Below are 25,509 nucleotides of genomic sequence, written 5' to 3' on the forward strand. Positions count from 1 at the left end.
ACCACAGACAAGTTTTATTTTAAAAAAATTACACCCTTCCACCTATAAAGGCAGGACATTAATTTATGTGTTGCACAGCGCTCAGAAAATGAAGCTTTAGGAACTTTTAATGACCTTAAAATAGAATTTTCATACTTCATTTTATGATATGATTATGGGTTCAACGGGTAGTGATCAATGGCTCCATGTCTAGTTGGCAGCCGGTATCAAGTGGAATGCCCCAAGGGTCAGTCCTGGGGCCAGTTTTGTTCAATATCTTCATAAATGATCTGGAGGATGGTGTGGATTGCACTCTCAGCAAATTTGCGGATGATACTAAACTGGGAGGAGTGGTAGATACGCTGGAGGGGAGGGATAGGATACAGAAGGACCTAGACAAATTGGAGGATTGGGCCAAAAGAAATCTGATGAGGTTCAATAAGGATAAGTGCAGGGTCCTGCACTTAGGATGGAAGAATCCAATGCACAGCTACAGACTAGGGACCGAATGGCTAGGCAGCAGTTCTGCGGAAAAGGACCTAGGGGTGACAGTGGACGAGAAGCTGGATATGAGTCAGCAGTGTGCCCTTGTTGCCAAGAAGGCCAATGGCATTTTGGGATGTATAAGTAGGGGCATAGCGAGCAGATCGAGGGATGTGATCGTTCCCCTCTATTCGACATTGGTGAGGCCTCATCTGGAGTACTGTGTCCAGTTTTGGGCCCCACACTACAAGAAGGATGTGGATAAATTGGAGAGAGTCCAGCGAAGGGCAACAAAAATGATTAGGGGTCTAGAACACATGACTTATGAGGAGAGGCTGAGGGAGCTGGGATTGTTTAGCCTGCAGAAGAGAAGAATGAGGGGGGATTTGATAGCTGCTTTCAACTACCTGAAAGGGGGTTCCAAAGAGGATGGCTCTAGACTGTTCTCAATGGTAGCAGATGACAGAACGAAGAGTAATGGTCTCAAGTTGCAGTGGGGGAGGTTTAGATTGGATATTAGGAAAAACTTTTTCACTAAGAGGGTGGTGAAACACTGGAATGCGTTACCTAGGGAGGTGGTAGAATCTCCTTCCTTAGAGGTTTTTAAGGTCAGGCTTGACAAAGCCCTGGCTGGGATGATTTAAGTGGGAATTGGTCCTGCTTCGAGCAGGGGGTTGGACTAGATGACCTTCTGGACTAGATGACCTTCCCTTCCAACCCTGATATTCTATGATTCTATGAGTGCCAATTCCCAACTGAGTGAAAAGCATCAGTCAGGAAGTCCAAACTGAACATCGCTTCTAGAGAGCAAAACAGATGGCATTTCTTGTCTCTCGTGGCAAATAGGTCAACTGGAATGCCCCAAACTGGAAAGATGGACTTCAGAACACTGGACTTCTGAGACCCCCTCAAAACTCAGGGGAAAACACTTGCTAAGTCAATCCGCAAATTACTCTACCTGAGGTAAAGAATCAATCGGCTACCAAAGTAATGTTCTTCCCGATGCAAAACTGCCAGAGCAAGATCATCTCCTGACACAGAACACTTGTGTGCTCCTCCTTTGTCTGTTCACGTAATACATCGTGGTGGTATTGTCAGTGAGTATGTGAACCACTGAGCCCTTGGTGTGATCTTGGAAAGTGTGACAGGCACTGTAGATGGTCTGAAGCTCCAGGACATTGATATGCAGTGAAGCTTCCTGTTCTGACCACAGGCTCTGAATTTTCAGTGACCCCAGATGTGCTCCTCAGCTTCTTAAAGAGATGTCATTGACAATAATCCTAGTCGGTGGGGACCAAGCAAGAGGAATGCCCTGGCATACACTGCCCTGAATCTCCATCACCATAAGGTGCCCCGGACTGGTAGAGGAAGTTGGACCAGTCTGTCCAAGGGATGATGGGTCGGATGATTGACTGACTTCAGCTGCATCTGGAGGGGGCAAAGATGCAATCTGGCAAAATGGAGCATTTGTGTGTACAGTCATGTGACCCAGCAGCTCCAGGCACACAAACTGTAGTAGAGGGCTGAGCTCCAGACAAAGGCGACGAATCATCTGAAAATGTCTCAGACTACTAGAATCTATTAAGGCCCCAAGGAACTAGATTTTTTGAATCGTGATCAATGCTGACTTCCTGTTTAGGGTGAGGCCCAAGCAATCGAGTAAGTATACTGAGATGTGCATGTAAGAAAGGACATCTTTCATGGACTTGCCTCTCAGTAACCAATCCTCCATATATGGAGGATATGAATTTCCTTTTTCCTGAGGTTCACAGTCACCACAACCATACATTGGGTAAAGATTCAGGGAACTGAGTTTGGTGTATTGATAGTGCTGGTTCAACACAACAAACCATAGGAATCTCCTGTGGTTCGGGAAAATCACTACGTGGAAATAAGTATCTTGACAGTCCAGGGCAGCAAGCCAGTCATTGTGATTTAATGTGAGGGCAGTTGTTAGGGTGACCATCCAGAACCTCACGTAACTGATATATTTGTTAATTTTGCAGGTCTCGCCCCTCCCTTGGGCTTGGGAACTAGAAAGTACCAGGAATAAAACCCCCAACCCTGTTGCTGCGGAGGAACTTATGCCACAGCTCCCAAATCTAGCAGAGACTGAACCTATTCAAGGAACAGTGTCTCACGAAAGAGGTTGCTGAAAAGGGACGGGAAGGAAGGTGGGGAGAAAGGATGGAAAGGAACTAGATAGCATAAGCAATATCAGATCGAGTTAGGACCCAGCTGTCCGTGGTAATCAAGTCCCAAACATCGTAAAAACGAGCCATCTTGTCCCCAAACAGAGAGGACAGGAATGTAAAAATCATGACTGGATCGCTGCCCTGGATACACAAGACAAAACTGGCGCTTAGTAGATGCCAAAGGATGGGGACGGGGACAGGGACAAGTTGACTGGCTGAAACCAGAACCAAAAGGCATTTGCCTCCAGGACATAAGACCCTTTCCAGGGTAGTCCTGCTGCCTTGTGGAAAAAGACTGCCTAATGAAGTGCAGTGAGTGGTGCTGCTGCTGACTGCCATATCATCGCCTCTGCACCATCAGAGTATACCAGGGGTCACAGTAGACCACAAGCTAAATATGAGTGAATAGTGTAACACTTACAAAAAAAGCAAACATTCTACGATATATTAGCAGGAGTGTTGTAAGCAAGCCACGAGAAGTAATTCTTCCACTCTGCTCCATGTTGATTAGGCCTCAACTGGAGTATTGTGTCCAGTTCCATTTCAGGAAAGATGTGGATACGTTGGAGAAAGTCCAGAGAAGAGCAACAAAAATTATTGAAAGTCTAGAAAACCTGACCTACGAGGAAAGATTAAAAAAATTAGGTTTGTTTAGTCTGGAGAAGAGAAGACAGAGGGTACATGATTAACAGTCTTTGAGTACTTAAAACGGGGGTGGGCAAACTTTTTGGCCCAAGGGCCACATCTGGGAATAGAAATTGTATGGTGGGCCATGAATGTTCACAAAATTTGGGTTGGGGTGTTGGAGGGGGTGAGGCCAGAAATGAGGAGTTTGGGGTGCGGGTGGAGGCTCCGGGCTCGGGAGGGGGAATTGGGTGTGGGGACAGCTCTGTCTGGGGATGAGGAGTTTGGGGTATAGGAGGGTGCTCTGGGCTGGGACTGAGAGGTTCTGAGGGTGGGAGGGGGATCAGGGCTAGAGCAGGGGGTTGGGGTGTGGGAAAGGATGCGGGAAGGGGTGCAGGCTCTCGGGTGGGGCTGGGGATGATGGGTTCGGAGGGCAGGAGGGTGCTCCAGGCTGGGATTGAGGGGTTCGGAGGGCAGGAGAAGGATCAGGGCTGGGGCAGGGGTTGGGGCTTAGGGAGAGGCTCAGGGGTGCAGGCTCTGGGCGGCGCTTACCTCAAGCAGCTCCCGGAAGCAGCAGCATGTCCCTTCTCCAGCTCCTATGTGGAGGCACGGCCAGGCAGTTCTGCACATGGCCCCATCCACAGGCACTGCCCCTGTAACTCCCATTGGAGCGGGGGGGTCATTGGAGCCGTGTAGGAGTCGGAGGGGGCCATGACGCTGCTTTTGGGAGCCGTGTGGAGCGGCCTCCGACCCTGCGCCCTGGCTGGAGAGGGGCCATGCAGCTGCTTCCAGGAGCCGCATAGAGCGGCCCCTGACCCTGTGCCCTTGCTGGAGTGACAGAGAAGGGCAAGCCCCAGACCCTGCTCCCCAGTGAGAGCTCAAGGGCCAACTTAAAATGGCTGGTGGGCCGGATTCGGCCTGCGGACTGTAGTTTGTCCATCCCTGACTTAAAATGTTGTTATAAAGAGGAGGGAGAAAAATTGTTCTCGTTAACCTCTGAGCATAGGACAAGAAGCAATGGGCTTAAATAGCAGCAAGGGCAGTTTAGGTTGGATATTAGGAAAAAATTCCAAACTATCAGGGTGATTAAGCACCGGAATAAAATTTCCTACAATGATGTGGAATTTCCATCATTGTAGATTTTTAAAAGCATGTTAAACACACACCTGTCAGGGACGAGGACTAGATAATACTTAATCCTGCCATGAGTGCTGGGGGACTCGACTAGATGACCTCTTGAGGTCCCTTCCAGTCCTACAATTCTACGATCCCTAAAGAACGCAGTGAGACTCGCGGGGCAAGCAGACAGACAACAGTACTCTTGCAACAAGGTATTAGCATAGCTAGTACTACATATTTAGCACCCACCCCTGATGCTGGGGAAGGCATTGGTACACAGGTCAGCAGCAGTACAGAAGCAGAAGGCGGGATTTCCTATGGACATAACGTCGGTGCTGAGGAGTGTACCAGTGCCAACGAGGTCCTCTGTGCTGGGCCTGGCTCTGGCCTCAATTCTATAGGCCGCAGATTTGATGGACCCTGTGTCTCTATGACATGACCAGATGGTGTCGACGACATGGTGGAGGCTGTGGCCTCAAAAAAGTGCTGGACGAGTGTAGAGTCTGGAACAGACCGGCAGAGTAAATCTGTAGCCACCTGATATGCCACCGGCATGGAGACAGACAGTGTCGGTGTTGATGTCGTCAGTACCAGACTCAACGGACACCCTAAAGCCGGAACTGGAATCAACTGTACAGGTTCTCGGTGGTCTCAGCCTGGTACCAAGGAGTATCTGATGGACTTCCTCAAACCTGTGTGCTGAAAGTGGTATGGTGCTAGTCTGTACCCTTTTCAGAAGAGGAGACGACTCCAAAAGCCCTGAGATGGTCCTGATTAGTTTTATGGGACTTCTTCGTCAGCACCCACAGAGGGTGAATGGCTCCTCCATCTCTTGGGGGAGACTCCAGCACTGGAAAGCAGAGTGCCTCAACCACAGAGTCCAAAGGTGACCACTAATCAGATGTGGCCCTCAGGCCTTACAGCCTGCTTGAGAAAGTACTACTGCATGCTTAAGTCTCTGGCCACCTGAGTTCTTTTGGAACACAACTTGCAAATGGAGCACCACTCCTTAGCGTGTCTCTCACTTAAACCCTGCAAGTAACTTGTATAGGGATTGCTATTCAGAATCCCCCTCCCCTCCGACAGGCAGTGTTGAACACTGGTGAGTGCATCACACAGGGCAATAAGTATCCTAACTCATTAACTTCACTAACACTATCCATAGTATTACTGACTATATACATGGAGAAAAAAAAAACTCAGAAAATCGGGAGGTAGAAGACATGAGATGACTACCACACAGAGCTCTGACTCCAGCCATGGGTGGTGAGAAGGAACTGGGGGTGGGGAGCGGCTGGGGCAGCACAGCCTCATAGCTATGGGAGTGGCTACAGCTACAAGGCACAATTGCCACCCCTACAGGTACTGCTGGGCAAGATTGTCTGGCTCTAGTGCATTGGAATACGTGGCTGCATCTACTCAAAGAACTTTAGTTTTCTCCAAAGGTCTACTGAAATTAATTCTGCTTTTACTCCCCAAGCAAGGTGGAAGAAACTTCTGATCAGAGAATCTGCCATAAAAGCTTTTCCTCTTTAAGCAGTAAATAAAAACATTTTAAAATTCAAACCACTAACAGGTGTTTAAGCTAAGCTTATATTTTACAAGACATCTGAAAATCAAATCCTCTTATTTGTCCTGAATAAATTAAAGCAAAGTTAAAACCTTTTAAAATGGTTTAACATAGCTGCTGTTCCCCATGTACAAGGAAGGCACAGATTACTGACGTACTAAAGGAATGCAATTTGATTTGTTAGAGGATTACAATCTCTGCCCTATAAGAATGTGTGCCCACGCAAAATAACTTTTGGTACACTACACCAACATGGAGAGTTTATGTTTGTTTATATATATATATACACACACACACACACACACAGAGCCAGTCTCCTCCACATAAGAGGTTGCTTTTCTGAGTAGTATTGCACTGAAACAAAACATTGCAGACAGCAGGTTTCTGAGTCCCAAAGTGTTATACATCAGGGGGGTCAGGACCCCTCAGCGGGTTGCAAGGTTACTACATGGGGGTCATGAGCTGTCAGCCTCCACCCCAACCCTGTTTTGCCTCCAGCATTTATAATGGTATTAAATATATATTTTAAAAAGTATTTTTAATTAATAAGGGGGGTTGTACTCAGAGGCTTGCTATGTGAAAGGGGTTACCAGTAAAAAAAGTTTGAGAACCACTATCTTAACTTCAGTAAGAAAAAAACAAAACCTAAGTTTTTGCCGCATCCTCGCATGGCCTTAAATTAATTTGGTTCTCAGGAAAGGGAAGCGTATTATAGCACTGTGCCTACAAATATATTCTCCCTACACTATCAAAAACGGCAGTTCAGGGCAGAATATGGTCAAGTTTGCAATGATGTCAGGATGTGGACAAAACTTCTAATACATCAGTCTGGCTTCCATATGACCTAGTCCAAATCTGAGCTCAGGAGACCAGAGGGGAAGTGTTAACAGCATTACCAATCTAGTGCTGTGGTTTTGTCAGAGAGACCAAACCATTTAAAAACTGGAATTTTGCATACAAAATCAGCCGGATTGTCATTAGATGGTTATTTTGAGCTGCCTTTTACCCAGATTCTTTTCTTGACAAGTGTCATTCCAGGTAATCTCAGTCAGGAGGAGACATTCTGAAATGGATTGCTGTGGCTTCTATAACACACTGATCTAAAACAGTGCTATACCAGGGATGTAACTCCTTATAGTGCAAGCACAAATGAGGCATTAAACTTACTTTTCCAAAGAAGCCTTTGAAGAACTTCCTTTCCTGGAGGAACAGGGGGGACAAGTCGAGTGCTATTACTGTAGGTAGCTAAAGTGTCCCAGAGTTTCAAACCAACAAGCACATACAAGAGTTGGGAAATGGAGGGAAAGTAAGGGGAGTTTAGAGTTATCCATAGAGGATGCGATAGGCAAATGTGAAAAATCCCATGAAAATGCAGATAAACAGGTTTTACACAGAGTGCTAATAAGATCACAAGCTACAGCCCCAAAACTGGTGAAAAGAGGGAAATGAGAACTGAATTTAACCGGAGACCCAATTCCATGCAAAGTGGTTATTTTGTCTGCGCAGTCTCCCTGTTTAGTCCTCTTTAGTACGGTTATAAATCAAACTTGGCAGCAGGTGTGGAGATTAAACAATCCAGATTCTGTAGTTTAAGACCACTGAGAAATGTAAATTTTTAATTTTTATCACAGCTAAGAGTTTGCTTCACACTAAAATGAGGATTAACAAGATGAATGTTTGCAAACTGGAGAAACATCTAAAATTGCCTGAATAGCACAAAGTTAAATACAGAGAGAGACTTTTGGGACCCCATTTCCACTATAAACCAGTTTTTGGAATTTAGAACTCAGCCATAAAAAACATGCTCTGGACTCAAAGTTTTGCGGGTCTGCTTCTGCGTGCTCCCTCAATTTCCTCTGAAAGCCAAGAAATGTTTGCTGTTTTTGAAGGTTGTTTTTTGTTTTAATTGTAGATGGCCAAGAAGTTCACTTGTTTCAGAAGCTTGTTTTTTAAATTGAAGCTGTTAAAGCTAAACAAAGAATTAAGCTTGGTAAATACTCTATAATATGGATCATTTTTGGTGCCCACCCTTCTCTCGCACTTCTTTATGTCCTGGGGGTCCTATACCCCCTACCAGGAATCTTGAAGAGCCTCTTTATCTGCGCTTTAATTGTCCCACTTTCAAGAGGAGTTTCCTCACAACACTTATTTTGAAGCCTTTCAATGTTACCTCTTTACACAAAAGAGGTACAATGAATTCGTAGTGTACTTCCCAGATCCTCAGGATGAACAAGGCACCTCTGAAGTATATCCAACAGAAGTCAGCTCAGAGAGGGAAGGTGGTTCAGTGAAATAATTGAACTCCAGTGCTCTGCATAGCTTCACACCATGGGCTTGATTTTGGTGGTGGGGGTGTTAAACAAAAATGGACAAGTTAATTGGGTAAGATGTGCAAATTTCAAGTGTAATTTGCCAAGCCATTTCATTCATTCATATTTTACTGGCTTCACCTTTGGTGTCAAAGTCTAACAAGAGACTAACACTCAGATACATCTGAGGTAGGTACAATCTTCTTGAGCTGGAACCCAAACACTTGCTCACTCATACCCCATGTCTATATGCACGTCCATTCAATAATTAAATGGCTGGCTCCTAAAGAGCACGATGCTGCCTTTGCTATCCCTCCAAATTATTTGCAGAGGTGGCACACTGTGCCACAAGGTCATAGAATTATTCAAATTCGAGGTGAAAGATCGGTTAGATAATTCAGTTCATCTCTCTGCCAACAAAAGATTGTTTCCTACAGGACCGTTCACAATCTAATGGCATAGCAGTAACCAGCAGAGGATACCTCTACCCACAGCAGGGAAAAATCTCATCTCATTCCCCACTGCAGTTTAAGACACCCTCTATACCAATGTTCCAATAGTTAAGCCTTTTTATACTAAAGATCTGCATGTTTATACATATCCTGAGATTCAAACTGATTGTTAAAACACAAAATTCTATATTTAGACAAAGCTAAGGTTGCGACACCACTAAAGCCAGGAAACTCAAAACTGAGAAGGGAGCATCCATCTTAACCTTGCATTTTCTGACTCCCCGCTGCCCCGCCCCCATTCTCAGCCTGTAATTCTTTTCAGATGTAATTTAATGCTTACTACACATTTTACTATTTAAATTTACATAAATTCTTTAAACTTGGAGATGTTCTTACATAAGTTTTATATCAGCAAAGAGGCTCCAAAGAAAGATTTTTTTAAAAGCAAAACCTATTTGGATGGGACATACTGAATATTAGTAGGGGAACTAATGAATTAATCACACTGTGGTGTACCTAGTGAGAAGGGGCTGGATGCTGCTGCCAAGTTGAGTAAAATCTATTGTATTAAACTAAGTAACAGCTTTTAAAAGATGTAGCAAAAGCTAAACAGATTCACCAGAAGCGACCTCATTTTTACAGGGATAGTTAATCATTAATTTTGCTCTCAGCAAAGCACTTGTTAAACATGAAATTTTTTTCTTTAAAACACCCCAGGAAAAAAAGTTAATGGAAAGACAACATGCAAAATGTTTTTTAAACAGCACTAAGAGTTAATAGTTTAGAGATAACTAATGTATGTTTTAAAAACAATTAAATTAAGTTTCTTTTACCTGCTAAAACAAGAACACACATTAAAAGAAATGCATCATTTTTTTAAAAAAATGACAAGTTAGAAACTGGTAGTACACACTAAAACAACTTAAAGCCAAAACAGATATGACACGAGACAAGAAAGTAGTCTTGTCTTTGTACTGTCTGCTTGCACAGGAGTCGCATACAACAGAGACCTGTAAGTTTAACTCCTGCATGAAGTTAGATTTTTTCAATTTGCACTATGCTTTTCTTTAATTGACAGTAATGTGGTTTGAAAAAATTGTATGTATTATATATATAGTGTCTAAGTATCACAACATTAATATATGTGCAATTTAAATCCAACTGGTAATCCAGCCAACCAATAGAAAAGTGCAAGCCCCATTGTTCACAAGAAGATTAATAAGATGACAAATGGACAGACCCCTTAACTACAAACAAGATTGCTGTGCCACTGCATCAAAATAGGACAAGGGGCTTCAAAAGCAATGACATTCTCATGTACACTAAGTGTCTATTCTACCAGGGAGGCATTTTAAGTAAAAATCATCATCCTGCCTCTATTAACTTGCAGCAATAGAAAATGCTACAGTTACAGAAATTTCTTTGACAAATCTACACAGTGCTCACTTTGAATATTTTTCTTCAAATTTATTTTTCTAAACTTCCAACATCAAAACATGAAAGAATATGTTTATGTAAGTACCACTCAATCTTAGCTGTATCTTTTTGCTTTTATGCAATCTTGCTTTTATCTTTTTCTGGCTACAGTACATCTTGTTGACTACTCATGGGACGGAGATAGAAATTATAATCATATGTTTAGATGCAGTCTATTTCCTCATCCAAGTGCAGTTTTAAGCAACACTTCAGATTCATTCTCTGAGTGCAATCATTTCGTAGGCCATGACCTCACCCATGCAAGATTAATCCTGCTCTGTATTTATAAGGGCATCTTTGATTCTCTGACACTTTCCTCATGTATTCAAGTTTTGAAATGAAGGAGTTATCACTTATCAGGGTTAGCAGGGTCTCACTATCCAGAGGCTTTCTATAGTTGAAGCGGCTCTTTGAAGCTATTCTACTGCAATGAAAAAAGTCAGACCTGTGAATTTTAGTTCTGCAAGATACACTGGTCAATATGCTACAATCAACTAAGAGGTGACGACAAAACCCTCTAAAAAATCAGGTGAAATGTGTTGGAGAAGTCAATTTGTACTTTTTTTTTTTTAAGGAGGACATTGAGAAAAAGATTTAAAAATTATTTTCTCAATGAGAGTCCTGTTTTACACTCTTCCTGAAGGATCCCATAAAATTTTGTTTGGGCTGATGAGTCAGGCCTAAGAAGTGGAAGACAATGCATAATGTATTTGCTAGATTCTGTTGATTGCAGTCCAGAAAACTGGAATTTGGAAAAATCCCACACTATTAAAACAAATATAGAAAGAAAAATTAAGCGTAACTATTGATGAGCTGCCAGACAAGCAAGCATTTTGACAACTCCAGACTACTATCACCTGTTCCCTCCTGCTTGTAACTAGGTATATCCTATGTCCATTCTTCCTATTGACTGGATTTTGAGAAAACACTACACTCGCTGCAAAAAAGAAGAGTCAGAGTTGCATAAAATCAGAACAGGCAACATAGATTTAAAGGCATGGTAACCATATCAGAAGTAAATCTTCTCAAGGTCAGACATTCCCTAAACAAAGTCAGAGGATTGTAGGCCAAAAACTGTTATATTTGGTTATAGGGCAGAAGATGAGCAGCTCAATTTACCGATCTAGGATGAAAGCAAGAATCCCTCTTAAGGATGAATTCCATTGTTGGATGTCAAAATGCTACTGCCGGAAATAAGCCATATATTTTAGTAATCTTGCACATGGCAGACACACACAAGAGCCTTAAAAAAAAGTAAAGAGCTTCAAATAATCTGATTCCTAAGACATTAGAGGGAAATATTCCAAAAATAAAGCCCAAATGACAGTGTCTTAAATGCTAGTAACAAACTCCAAATGAACGTCGATTTCATGGAGTTCCACCATTTAAAAAATCCCTGCCAAAAGTAGACTCAATAGTCTTACAGTAGGTAGTAGGTAGCATGGCTGAAAATTTTATGTCTGTTTCTCAGGTTCCAAGCTGGCAGACAGGACTATGAAGACAGAAATTGGAATAGGCATGTGCTGTTGTCATACTTTCTGTATCAGACTCACAATAAATAATTCAAATACCTCCTTTAGATTCTTACAAGCAGAAAAGCTATCCCCACCTTGAATGCTGAATTAAGTTTGGAAACTTGTCCACAATTTAAAATAATCAAGCTATTCAGGTAATTAAACTATTTACAAGGAATATATTTAGCTGTCCACAGGAAAAGTAGGTAAACCTTTAACTTTTATTCTCAATTTAAGTTTGGTATATGAATAGGTAGTTCAAGCAAGCTAACATCAGATACCTGCTCTTGTATGGATTCCAAAGAAACAGTACGCATTGTGCTTTAAGAACTTTTAATGGGTACATATTTTACTACTTGTTAAGTTTAGTCACACTTAACTGGCTTTTGGGCTTCAGGTTTTTTTTTAAAAACTACCAGAGCAGAACACTCCATTCTGCACACAATTCTCCCCCTGGGGAGAGGAAAAGTAAAAGAATAAGCTGCACAACAGATGTTAGCCATGTCACTTAATATACTAACAGAAGGAGCTTGGACACTACATCAATGATGGAAGTAAAAGAACTTATATAGAACAGAATAGGACAAAAATGAATGCAGCTCAATAGTGTGGTCAGTCTATATTTGTGTTTTTAGCTACATAAACTAAATCTGATAAAGGACAAAGTGCCTCATTTACATTATTATCTGTAACCCTGTTAGGAAAATAGCAACCAATCACTGCTACATTGCATAAGAACGGATGGGGTGTAGCTTTAACATGTTGCTATAAATCGGCTGGGGCAGAAATGAAATAAAAGATTTAAGATGAAGTTTAATCAAAGCACTGAAGTCAGTTCAGAAACTTTATAGCATAACATGACGAGGAAAACGAAAATCTATAACAATTCTTATGTGTGCTAGCAGAGAAGAAACTCAAGTGAGAAACCATGTGACATTCGCTAAAAAAGAAGTCTGGCAGCAGATGCCTTAAATTTGCAAAGGTGCAGCAACACCACCTGCTTTAAGTAATTTTGCCGCACTACTGAACAGAAGCTCCACGAACTGCTTCACTGAAGACCTCACATAGCCAAGATGTATAGGGGAAATGATAAAAGGGACTGGAGTTCTGTATCCTTCACAGTTAGGATTATTCCTGTGGTGAATTTTATTTTCCCTCCTAACCCTCAAGGTTTTTGGAGCCTGATTCCTTGATAAAAAATTGACTGACTGGACTTCATTAGTTTCGCAGGATTTTGTGGCAACAGCACTACAGATATAGATGACACAATCTCCTAAAGTGAGATGCAGTAGAAGAAAGCATTTGAACAAGTGCTGTTCACAGGAACAAATGTTTATCGAAGCCAAACTAAGAGCAGCCCACCATACTGACATCACAACCAGGTAATCTTTTAGGCCATTTTGAGCAGATCCAAGCTTGGCATGCATGAAGTAATGCTACTAGTCTATTTTGCATAGGAAAGAGGAGCCCAAATCAAGCAGTAGTGCTGTGTGTAATGAAGAGTGGAATAAGGCCCCTGTTTAAGGGGTGCAATAGTACTGGTAACTGGCAGACTCCAGAGGGAGAGGCCATTCTTCATATCTAACCAATACCAGTAAAATAACATCTCTTATGGACAACAATTCAGTATAGGTCACTGTTGTCTGTTTTTCTTTATCTAACCCTTCTTTGAAAATATCTACTAGCTACTACAACTAGGAAGAATAGACTTAACTCTCTCCCCTCTGACTCCCAGATTAACATGTGCCTCTATAATCACATGCAGTGGGTCTTATAAGTGATCCAACTGTTTTTCTTACATAAGGTGAAAAGTGCACAACTTGAAACTGGAATGCTATTGCAGAATCAGCAACATCTTGGCATAACATTCACAGCACATGAGCCAACATTTTGATGAAACAGATATACATACAGCTTTCAATCTCTTCACAGCATCTTCACAGACATGCATTCCTCTCGATTCATCCACTTCCACATGACCCAAGTACTGCAAAGAAAGAGAAAAAAAAGTTAGACTTCAAGGCAGCCCCTCTGAATACTTACATGCTTACAAAAAGCCACTCACCTCCAACCCATACCAATCTAGGTGAGATGAAGGACACAAAATACCTGGTGAGTTGAGACTCAGATTTGCATTCCTACTGTACGGGGCACAGGAATTAGTGATCAGGTGCATAAGTGGCTTTCTGTGTCACTCGGGCCTATACTGAATTGCACTTTTAAAGATGACCCAGCACCAAGACGACAAACATTTACTAAGCTCAAATCATCTCAGAAAGGTTTCAGAGTAACAGCCGTGTTAGTCTGTATTTGCAAAAAGAAAAGGAGTACTTATGGCACCGTAGAGACTAACCAATTTGAGTGTAAGCTTTCATGAGCTACAGCTCACTTCATCGGATGCATCCGGATGCTGTAGCTCATGAAAGCTTATGCTCAAATAAATTGGTTAGTCTCTAAGGTGCCACAAGTACTCCTTTTCTCATCTCAGAAAGACACTTTCACTATGGTAAAGAGCCCTACCCCTGATGTTCTTCCTACCACTGAGTAGGAAGACCTCGTACTGCCATTGCAACATAATTAAAATGTTCAGAGAAAGCCCCCAATATAAGATGAGGCCTAAGTTTACTTCAATAACCAAATCTAAAAGTCTTAACCAGTAAAGAATGTGGGAATGCTGTATGATACTGTTAACACAGGTTACCATATCTTTCACTTCAGCAATCCATTCCCACCATTTAATATTTTATTGTAAGGTATCTTTAAAACTTTCAGTTGTATAATTTTTGCATAACACAAGATAGAAGTCAGCCATTGAGCTACACAGTCAGAAATAAAGGAGTTTACCATTTCACAGGGCATTAAGAAATGAAAGACAGAATACATTCAACTCAGAGGTCAACTTATATTTAAAAACTAAATACTTTAAAATTTGTTAAACTGGACATCAGAATTATTTTAATCTAGTACTACAAGCTCCACAAGATTTCACCTTGCCAAAATACCACGCTGTAGGTGTAGTGAAACTATTAAAGATTTAACTTTAGAGTGACCCTGTCAAGGTTCCTTCCCCACTCTGAACTCTAGAGTACAGATGTGGGGACCCGCATGAAAGACACCTTAAACTTATTCTTATCAGCTTAGGTTAAAAACTTCCCCAAGGTACAAACTTTGCCTTGTCCTTGAACAGTATGCTGCCACCACCAAGCATTTTAAACAAAAGAACAGGGAAAGAGACAACTTGGAGATATCTTCCCCACAAAATATCCCCCCAAGCCCTACACACCCCCTTTACTGGGGAAGCTTAAGAATAATATCCTAACCAATTGGTTACAAAATCCTCAAAGACCCAAACCCCTGGATCTTGGAACAATGGAAAAATCAGTCAGGTTGTTAAAAGAAGGATTTTAAAAAAAGAAAGGTAAAAATCTCTGTAAAATCAGGATGGAAAATACTTTACAGGGTATTCAGATTCAAAACACAGAGGATCCCCCTCTGGGCAAAACCTTACAGTTACAGAAAACAGGAATAAACCTCTCTCTTAACACAAGGAAAATTCACATAAAACAAAAGATAAATAATCCGCCTTGCCTGGCTTACCTATACTGGTTGCAATATTGGAGACTTGGATAAGGATGGGTTGGAGAAGATGGATTTCTGTCTGGCCTCTCTCAGACCAACCATGACCAACCATGTAAACAAAACAAAAGCCTTCCCCCACTCCTCCCGTCCAAAGATTTGAAAGTATCTTGTCCCCTTCTTGGTCCTTTGGGTCAGGTGCCAGCCAGATTAGCTGAGCTTCTTAACCCTTTACAGGTAACAGGAAGTTGCCTCTGGCCAGGAGGGATTTTATAGCACTGTATACAGAAAGGTGGTTACCCTTCCCTTTATATTTATGACCGACCCAAACAGTGTTGTCAACTCATGACATTTGGCGTTTTTAAAGCCCCAGCTCCTGAAGGCATCTGATTAGGCAGGAATCAGCTTTCATTAAAAAAAGTTATTAAATCTTATGGTTGAGGAGAATGTGGGAAAATGAATGAAAAAACACAACCCAAGACAAAATACATTTTTTAAAATCTAGTTTTTATGCCAATCCCAAGCCCAACTCTAGATTTTTGATCACTGAGGCTTTGTCTACATTAGTAACTTGTTGATATAACTATGTTGCTCAGGGATGTGGAAAATCCATATCCCTAAGTGACATGTATCTGATGAAGTGAGCTGTAGCTCATGAAAGCTTATGCTCAAATAAATTTATTAGTCTCTAAGGTGCCACAAGTCCTTCTCTTTGTGGAGTTATACCAACCTAACCCTTGGTACAGATGGCACTATGTCAACATAAGTGCTTCTCCCATCGACACAGTTACTGCCTCTCAGAAGGGTGGATTACCTATGCCAACAGGAGGAGATCTCTCATCAGGATAAGTAGCATCTTCACTGAGGCACTACAGCAGTGCAGCTGCAGCCTTTTAAGTGTAGACAATCCCTTACAGATGGCAATACTACAATTACGCTCCTCACGTGGCCTTTGTGGAAACTTATCAAAGAAGGGAGAAGTGCCCTGCATTCATAAAACTCCCTAACTAGAACAGGAAGTTTACTTAAATATGATTATATTTCTGTAAAAATGCATTCAAATAGCAATTACAATACATTTTTAGTAGTTATAAATGCATGCTTCCAGGCATACAGTTTTATATTGCAGCTATATACAGACTGAGCTTCCAGCTCAATCATGACTTGTATGACAATAGTAAAAATGTCTGTGCCCTTCTATGCTTTGCTTTCATGTTTTCTACCACTGGTGGAGCTGCAACAATGGGGAATTATGATCTGAATTTTGTAATTTGACTGACCAAACGGTGTTAAAAATAGGTTAGGGTGTAATCAATCTTTTTAAGCAAGATTAGAAACTACTTCAGTTCTACTTAGAAGGTAGCATAGCCAGGACCAAAAGTATGCCAACATGGTATCAGAGTTGAGTTAGTAAAACCACATCACATATCCATGGATTTTGGCCAATATTTTATTTCCAAGGAAATGTCCAATCTGCACTTACGGATACAGGATAGTTCAAAGAATCTTGGAACTATCTGTGCATCTCATTTACACTAGTGTAGACAGAGTGTTTCCATCTGCATAGATCCAGCCAATTCAGTTCCTGTACTTGGCAACTTGCCCCTTGCTCAGAAAGAAGAGAAGTTGAGTAGGATAAACATTGCCTCATGTCCCAATCCAAAAAAGAGAGCCATTTTCCAAAATGTTGCCAAACCTCTCCTTGAGAAGTCACATGGTGTGATTTTCACCAGGATTTTATTTAATACAGCTCTGTCGCTGCTGTTTTGAACATGAGTTTCAGCAGCAGTTTTCAATAGCACTTTCACATCAATGAATGGGACATTATTGCACATCAACTGCATCTGCCCACTCCAGAAGAGCATGATCCAGACTTCATTTGACATCAGTCATCAAAGAATTATTTAAAAAAAAAATCGCACAGCTGTGCCTTCCCCCAAATGTACCGGGGAAGGGACAGAGAATGCACTTTCTACACTTGAATTTTGAGATTCTTGGATGAAAGACAAAAAGTGTATTATTTTCATCATATCATTTTGACAGAAGTCAAAAGATAGCAGCTATTGACTTCAGTGATGAATGCTACAAGTGAAATTTAAAAAAAATATTTCTGCAGTCTTTGTTGTGCTCTACAGAACAAGATTTTTAAAAATTTGTCTTTTCTGCTGCAAAGAACTTTCAACAACATAGCCAACGTGTTATTGTCTTGTTAGCTCAGCCTTGAAGAAAATAGTTTCCAACTGAACAGTAGCAGCTGGTTCTCTCCTCATTCATCTTTAGAAACCTTATTTCCAACTCTTAAAATGTGGCATTCACCTCCAGCTCAGAGGAAAGGCCTACAACACCCATATTTAACCAAAGCTACAAACTACTTTACATATCACCTGATTTAAGCTATCATGCAATCATATGGCTTCAATTTTGCTTCCAGAAACTTGGAAGGTAAGTTTACAATTTCCAGCATTTAACAGAACTGAAGACTAGCGGGGGGAAAAATCAACTTTAGATCAGAAAAACAAAGTTAACATTTCAAATGTAAGATCAGACAGGAAGGTAAACAGAAATGGCTAAATACACCTACTAATGAAGCAACAATTATGGTTCTGCAGACCTGTATTTCACATTCTGATGAAAAACTGCTAATTAGGTTAAGACGGGGTACTCAAATAGGGGTCGGGACCCCTCAGGGGGTCATGAGATTATTACATGGGGCATTGCAAGCGCTCAGCCTCCACCCCAAATCCCACTTTGCCTCCAGCATTTATAATGGTATTAAATATATAAAAGTGTTTTTATTTTATAAGGGGGGGGGGGGGGGAAATCACACTCAGAGGCTTCCTATGTGGAAGGGGTCACCAGTACAAAAGTTTGAGAACCATTGGGTTAAGACATGGTCTATTCCCTAAAATTTATGAAGGAAAGTTAATCTACAGATTTCAGCATTGTTGGGTGAATGGCAACAGAATTCACTGATATTGTTGGCACTGCAGCAGTATATTGTGTTAGAACCAACTAAATTCAGGGGACCACATAAGAGTCGGCAAAACTGGAAGAAGTCCAATTGTTCTCTGCACAATCTTTCACGGTCCCCAAAAATGACCATTCTGGGAAACACACAAAGGAGGGAGAAACATTACATTTAGATTGTCAAGTTCTTTGGCAGGCAACTTGTTCTTCGTTACACAGCACAATAGGTCTGCATGGTATTTTACAGACATACAACAATATTCCACTGAAATTAAAAACCTTCAAGAACTCAAAAACAGTGTGGGTGGCAAAAGCTTAATGTGCTTTTGTACAAAACAGGTACATGTCTTCTTCATACCAAAGTCTACACAAGGTGAAAGATTTTTTTGAAAGACAGAGAAGCAGCAAATTCATTGGTGAAAGGCAGTCATTGTTACAAGGATCATGGCATCTCTAACCTCTCTGCAAAAAGCTGGATTTTTTCCAGCAGTATGTAAATAGGAAGAATACAGCTTTGAACATATTTCCATTTGGCTTCCATGACAACCAAAACCAGGAATGAATGATACCACACTATCATCAACTTGCAGCCTTAAGATGCTCAATGCATTTCACCTTTTCACCAGGATTTCACCGACAATGCCTTTACACAAAGCTAAAACCCCCATAGACAGAGCCCAGTTCAAACAGTATGTTGTGTATAATACAGGTTCCTAAGATGATACCACTGAAGGTTGTCCTAATAACCTGTCATCAAAATTTTATTTTAACCAGCGTATCTGAACATTTTCAGAAACCAATCTTTATGGGATGGATGATGGAGCAAGTTATTACCCTGACCCTTCCACTCTAGAGAACAAGATTTAAACCTTGGCTGTATCATATGTGAAGAGGAGTACAGCGGTATCAGGTTGAGTAGAGTTTCTCCCCAAGATTTTAGATAATGCTGAGGCAAGTCGAACTGGGTCAGTCTATTCCTTCAGCGTGAAAAATGTGAGGCTTAAAATCTTTAAGGTTGGGGGTGCTTTCAAGAAGGGAACATGCAGTCCATCTCCTGGCTGTTTGTCCCATACTGACATGACCCTCAACCTTGAGAAAGTAATGGAAGGAACAGCTATTTCAATCTCTAGGCCTAGTATGACCAAAGTGTACAGTTTGAGTCTGTTGATTTCCTATATCAACTACTTCTCTCCACTAATATTTCCTAAGCATTTGTCTTTTTCCCCATCCAGGATACATCTAAGTCTTTGCCAGGACCACATTTCAAAAACTTCAATTTTCTTTTTGTCAGCATTAACTTCCCACGATTCACATTCATAAATCACTAAGGAAAAAAGTCACAAATTTGTAGATTTTGAGATGCCATGGTTTTTCCACACTTTAAGGAAGGCTATAGCTGAGTGAGTCAGCCCTAGTTTTCTTCCAAATTCTTTGGAACAGTCTCCTTGATTGGATATATATGATCTCGGATAATTAAATTCATTACTACCTCTACAGCTTGTCCATTAATTGTGATGTCTGCTTGCATCCTGTTTTTGTTAGTCAGGTCAACATGCATGCATTTTGTTTTCAGTCATTCAGGAATAGTCCATATTCCTCACTAACTGTTTTTACACAGACTCCAATATTTGTTTCATTGCATTGGTGGTTGTAGCAAAGAGCATCGTTTCATCATGTTATCTGAGGTCAGTTAAGACATGTTCATCAGTGGATATCCCAGCTCCTTCTATTCTGTCAAAATCTTCGAAGACTTGTCTCATAATAAATTCTGGGTATATGGTAAAGACTCTTGGGACAACACACACCCTGGTCTCTCATACTGCCCAGTGGAACACCACTCACTGTGACCTATGGCCATTCACACCATGATCTCTTGGTGATGGTGACTTCCAATAAGAGGCTTTAAATCCTCATGTCTGCCAGCACCCTCCAGAGATGCTTGTGACAGACAGTATCACACTTTAAAATAGTCAACGAAGCACATGAGAATGGGTGATTGTAGTCTAAGTTCTTCAGTGATCTGCCTAGGTCTGTCAAACAATTAAAAAAAATAATTGCAATTAATCACGAGATTAAAAAATAATTAATCGCACAGTGAAACAATATTTAAATATTTTGGATGTTTTTCTACATTTTCAAATATATGGATTTAAATTACAACAAGAACACAAAGTGTACGCTGCTCATTTTATATTTTTATTACAAATATTTGCACTGTAAAAAAGAGGAGTGGCCCAACAGGTTGCACTCCCAGCGTCCTTCCTTGGGTCCAGGGAACATTGGACCATTGCTTTTTGTGTTTGGACCATTGCTTTTTGTGCTTCTTCCTTGGCACTAGTGAAGGGGAACAGTGCAGAAAGACACGTGCCACCAGAGGAGCACTCTGCACAGATGCCAAGGTACCCTGGGCCAGCTCGACTCCGATGCTGGTCTGAATGCAGCTTCCATCAGGATGAACCTTAGTTTAGCCTCTGTGTCCTTTTCCCAGATGAGGCTTGAACTGGTGGCAGACCTGGCAACACTCTCACATATGACCTTCCTCCAGACAGCGGGAATGCGGGTCACTCACCAGCATGGGCTTCCCATAGGATGCACAGAGTTTGAAGCATGGAGACCAGTGCATGCCCAGCCCCAGGGTCAGAGGATGTCCCTCTAAACAAACGTGAGGGTCCAACTATTTGCACTACTACCAAAAGAAAAACTGAAGGGAATGAAACTTGGAAAGCAAAAACAACAAGAACTACTGATGAATGCCTTGCTGAGGCAAGAGAAGCTGTTTTTACAGGCAGTAAGAAGGAACAGAGGGTGTGGGGCTGGCCAGGCCTCTTATAAGGGCAAATGAGTGCACAGCACCAGAGGGCGCTAGAGCCACCCCAATGGATATCACCGAGGGAAAAATATCTGGCGACTGCACACCCATCGCGCACACACCTACCATGGAAAGAAAAATGAACAAGCACTCGAAGAAGAACAGATCAGTTTCACTTGGGAAGACCAACATCTAGGAAGGTAAAAATAATTTGGGTATATAGAAGAAAACCACCAAGTCCCACCATAGCTTGCAGATCTTATAAACTCTGCATGCTCCCAAGCACTTGACTCTTATGTGACACTCTGACATACCTAACTCAGCATAGGCTAACTTTAAAATATGATTTTCAACATATCAAGTGTTGCCAGAACTCACAATTTTATCATGAGTTTCTATTCAGGTTTTTTTTCTCCCCTTAAAGCCCTGAGCTCCTGGAATCTTGTGATGAGGCAAGAGTCTCGGCTTTCATTTAAGAAAGTAAGTTTCTAGCTCTCCTGATTACAGAGAAAGGCTTGAAAGCATGACCCCAGGATAACCTAAAAGTTCAAAAACCAAAAGGCCAATATAAAAAGAATCTTGATTTTAAAAAGTTATGATTTTGGGGGGCCTGAACGCATGACTTTTGATGTTAGAGATATTGGATCTCATTCTGTGCACTAAAAATGCAGTGACCCTTTCATATAAACTCTATTTAAAATCTCAAATCAGCTGTTTTTTAAATACAGTGTGATCAAATCAAGAGAATTTTTAAACTACGAGCAAAATTATCTTTTTCATGCCCCATATCTTTAAAAGGTTACCTGGACAACAATTTTAAACAAAATCTGAGACTGCGTTCTGGTGATAGACCAAAGAGGAGGGATGCAAAGTTAGGCTCACAATGGATAATGAGACTCATCTTAACAGTGGTGACCACTTTTCCATACATTTATTTATATGGCTTTCAAGTTCTTTTCCATAGCCTTAACACTATTTCTTTATATTAATTTTCAAATGGAAATTGCTGTGGCCCTTTTTAAATTTAGTATTTCCTCGCTGCTGTGCTTGTTCTTAGGAGTGGTTATAAGTCACTGCTGACATCAGAGAATGATAATGCATTTACTCCTTTGATAGGAATGCAAAGTAGTGCTTATATGAAGCATAATTAAGACATTATATTACCCTTGAATGTTAACCTTTGCTTTATTATTTTTAATACAATGCCATTCCCACATGTTCCAGAGTTTAAAACTTCCATGTTCCAGAAGGTCCTATACGTTGCTAGCATGCAGCTCAACTTGCTACTAATACTTCAAACTGATATTTATTTAAAATAGCAATTAACACTAAGGGTCATAATATAAATTAATGCATATTAAGTTATTTATATTTGGTGGTCTGTGTATTTGTGCAGAGTAGTCTACACTTCTGCTCTAGATGAGCAAAGTGACATTCAAGACTAATTCATTCTTAAAAAGGCATTGAATAAACTGGTTCAACATTTGTTTTTTGATATTTTTATATTAAGGCATTTTAACCAATAAGATTTCAGGATGCAAATTAAAGACAAGAATGAGGAAAGGAGAAAACAGAAAGAGGGTTAAGTGGTAGTTGAAGGGAACACAGGAACATGAGGACAGTGGCTGATTTGCTACTGATGTCAAGCCCACTGGGGCCATAAAAGTAAGGCTATGATTTAATCATGGGTGTTTTTAGTAAAAGTCATGGACCAGTCATGGACCATGAGTTTTTATTTCTTACCTGTGACCTGTCCATGACATACCATAAATACCCCTGATTGAATTTTAGGGTGGGTGCTGCGGGGCGGATTCCAATAGACCAGCAGCTGCTAGGGGGGAGCCCTGGATCGCCAGCAGCTGCCCCGGGACTGCTGCTCGGGTGGTCCCCAAGGCCAGCTGCCCAGAGTTGCCAGAGCAGCAGCTGCAGAACCACTTCAGCAGTGGCCAGCTGTTTGGGCAGCCCTGGGGTCAGCCACACTGGCCCCTGCAGTAGTCACAAAGCCCTACGTATAAGCTATTCATAAAGTGATCTTGGGCTTAAAAAGGTTGGAGACCACTGATTTACAGGTTTAGAAGACTATATTGGAGAGACTGGCATTATCTGAAAGGGGGCAGGAGAGCTTTATCCCAGAGTCCCAATATCTCTTTGCTCTATGGACTTTCCCTAGGCTCCTACATCAGCTTTCCCAGTCGTGGTACCTTAGTGCCCAGGAGAGCCAAGCTAGCAGTGCCATGTGTAGCCTTCTAGGCATCAATGTCCAAGTTACATGTAGCCATGGAGTCTATGAAGAGCAATAGCAGGTTGGCCAAGTAATTAGCTAATGAAAACTGACATGTGACTGGTATCTCATACCACTGAGTCACTACAACCAATAACATTGTTGCAGGCAAATTAGATACAGAGGAATGGTGGCAGGTGGACGGGTCACCGCCATGACTGTGGATTCACAATTAAAGGTCTGTGCACAGTAGATATGAATAGCTTTGTATCGGATATGTTTAGAATACTATAATCAAAGAAATCTGTTACTGTATGATAGTGGTCTCCAACCTTTTTACACACAAGATCACTTTTTGAATTTAAGATCAACCCAGGATCTACCCCTTCCCTTCCCCGAGGCCCTGCCCCGCCCACTAGTCTCATTTGTGGTTTATAGATCCAAAATCCTTCAGGGATTGTCACAAATTAGTGTAACATTCTCAACTGTGGGGTGTGCGTTGGCTGAGTATGGGGGAGGGAGTTGGGGTGCAAGAGTGAGGGGTGTAAACTCTGGGAGGGAGTTTGGGTGCTCTGGGCTGGGGCAGGGAGTTGGGGTAGAGGATGGGGTGTGAGGTGCAGGCTCCCCGCAAAAGGTCCAGGGGCACAGCAGAGCTCGGGCAGGCTGCTTGCCCGCCCTGGCCCCATGCCACTCCCAGAAGCGTCCAGCTGCTGGCATGCTGGCACATCTCTGCAGCCCCTGGAGCAGGAAGGAAGAGGCAGCAGGTCTCCATACACTTCCTGTGCCCGCAAGCACTATCCCTGTAGTTCCCATTGGCCAGGAACCAGTCAATGGGAGCTGTGGGAATGGTGCAGCACACAGAGCCACCAGCTCCCCCGCTTCCCCTCCCCCGGGGGCTGCAGAGACAGGCCAGTAGCGAGCTGCTTCCAGGAGCAGCGTGGGGCCAGGCTGGACAGGCAACCTGCCTGAGCTCTGCAGCGCCCCTGGACTTTTAGTGGCTCGAAGATCACAATCAACTGGCAGAGGCTCCAGGATCTACCAGTCGATCGTGATCAACGGGTTGGTGACCACTGCTATATGGGGATAGCAGTAGTGTAAATGGTCAACTTAAGATCTTAATATAAAACTCATGCAGTCCATCCTTCCTCCCTCCCTCCCTGTTTTAGCCATCATTGAGCATGAAACAAAATTTCATCTCAGTCTCCCCACTAAATTGAGGGCTAGTTAGAAAGCTAAAGAAAAAAATTGACTATGAAAATTCTGATATATTAATGATGCAGATGTAATTAAAAAATGAGTAAGTTGTCATCAACACAATGTGGAAAATCAAATATTGATGGAAAGCCTAAGTCTTTTGACACTAGCAGTATAGGATCCAATGTCAGAATGTAAACCCATTCTGTTCTCACTTTTATACAAAGTGGCAAAGTTTTGCATGTTTCCTTCACTTGGACCTTGCTGGTGAATATACCCTGTATTCTATTTGAATACTCTAGAATCTGAACACTTCCTTGTGATTGCTCTTGGAGTAAGTGCAACCCCAAAAGCCTTCTTAGGTGTGTTAAAATCAGAAACCACTCATCACAGAAAAGGATATAGTAAAAACAATGGATTAAACCCAGATATATCAGGCTGCTGAGCATTCTAGATTTACAAATAGGAAATCACTTATTACTGTCCTGTTTGACACATCCAATTGGATAAAAGCATTAAGAATGTGCAAAAATCTGATTTGTTTAGTTATGTGGGGAGAGAAATGACCTAATTTTTCTGATCTAAATTTCACAGACAAGTCACTCCAGAGTACACTTGTATGAATGAAAACTACTTACCCAGAAAGACCTTAGAAAAGGCATTTCAGAAAGAAAAAAAAGCTGTAATGTTGAATACTTTAGTCATTAAAATGGAAAACAGCTGCAAATTCTCAATGAGGTAGCATCTGCAGCATGAAAGCCTGTTTTTAAATGTGCATGTGTAAATTAATTTCACATTTTGTAATGGATATAAATTTATGGAGTATGCATACAAGAATACATTTTATGAATTCTATCACTGAAATTAGAGGGGTTTTTTTTTTAAACTACTACACTTCTACACTTTAAACTAATGAGAAGTGAGTCACAAGTGAAGTGAGTTTGTCTCTCCCTAGTACACTGCATACGTCTGGCAGTTTTTTCTCTACTCAGAGGTTAGATTCACTGTTGCAACATAGCAT

At 41.6% G+C, this 25,509-nt stretch overlaps 1 protein-coding gene across 12 annotated transcripts in view; it reads right to left on the minus strand.

Annotated features, from left to right (window-relative positions):
• The window catches only part of NUMB (NUMB endocytic adaptor protein), a 145,680-nt gene that overhangs the window by 19,242 nt on the left and 100,929 nt on the right, over window positions 1-25,509 (minus strand). For 7 of the 12 annotated variants that reach the window (XM_073348543.1, XM_073348550.1, XM_073348542.1 and 4 more), the window contains 2 exons: window positions 13,634-13,708; window positions 7,138-7,215 (listed from right to left, as the gene is read on the minus strand). In XM_073348543.1, the coding sequence (XP_073204644.1) occupies window positions 7,138-7,215; window positions 13,634-13,708 (153 nt within the window). Of the gene's footprint in view, window positions 1-3,078; window positions 5,964-7,137; window positions 7,216-13,633; window positions 13,709-25,509 lie in introns of those variants that run through there. The other 5 variants (XM_073348551.1, XM_073348548.1, XM_073348553.1 and 2 more) reach the window with 3 other exon arrangements.

The sequence above is a fragment of the Lepidochelys kempii genome, chromosome 6, assembly GCF_965140285.1.
Source record: "Lepidochelys kempii isolate rLepKem1 chromosome 6, rLepKem1.hap1, whole genome shotgun sequence".
In the NCBI taxonomy this organism is placed as follows: Eukaryota; Metazoa; Chordata; order Testudines; family Cheloniidae; genus Lepidochelys; species Lepidochelys kempii.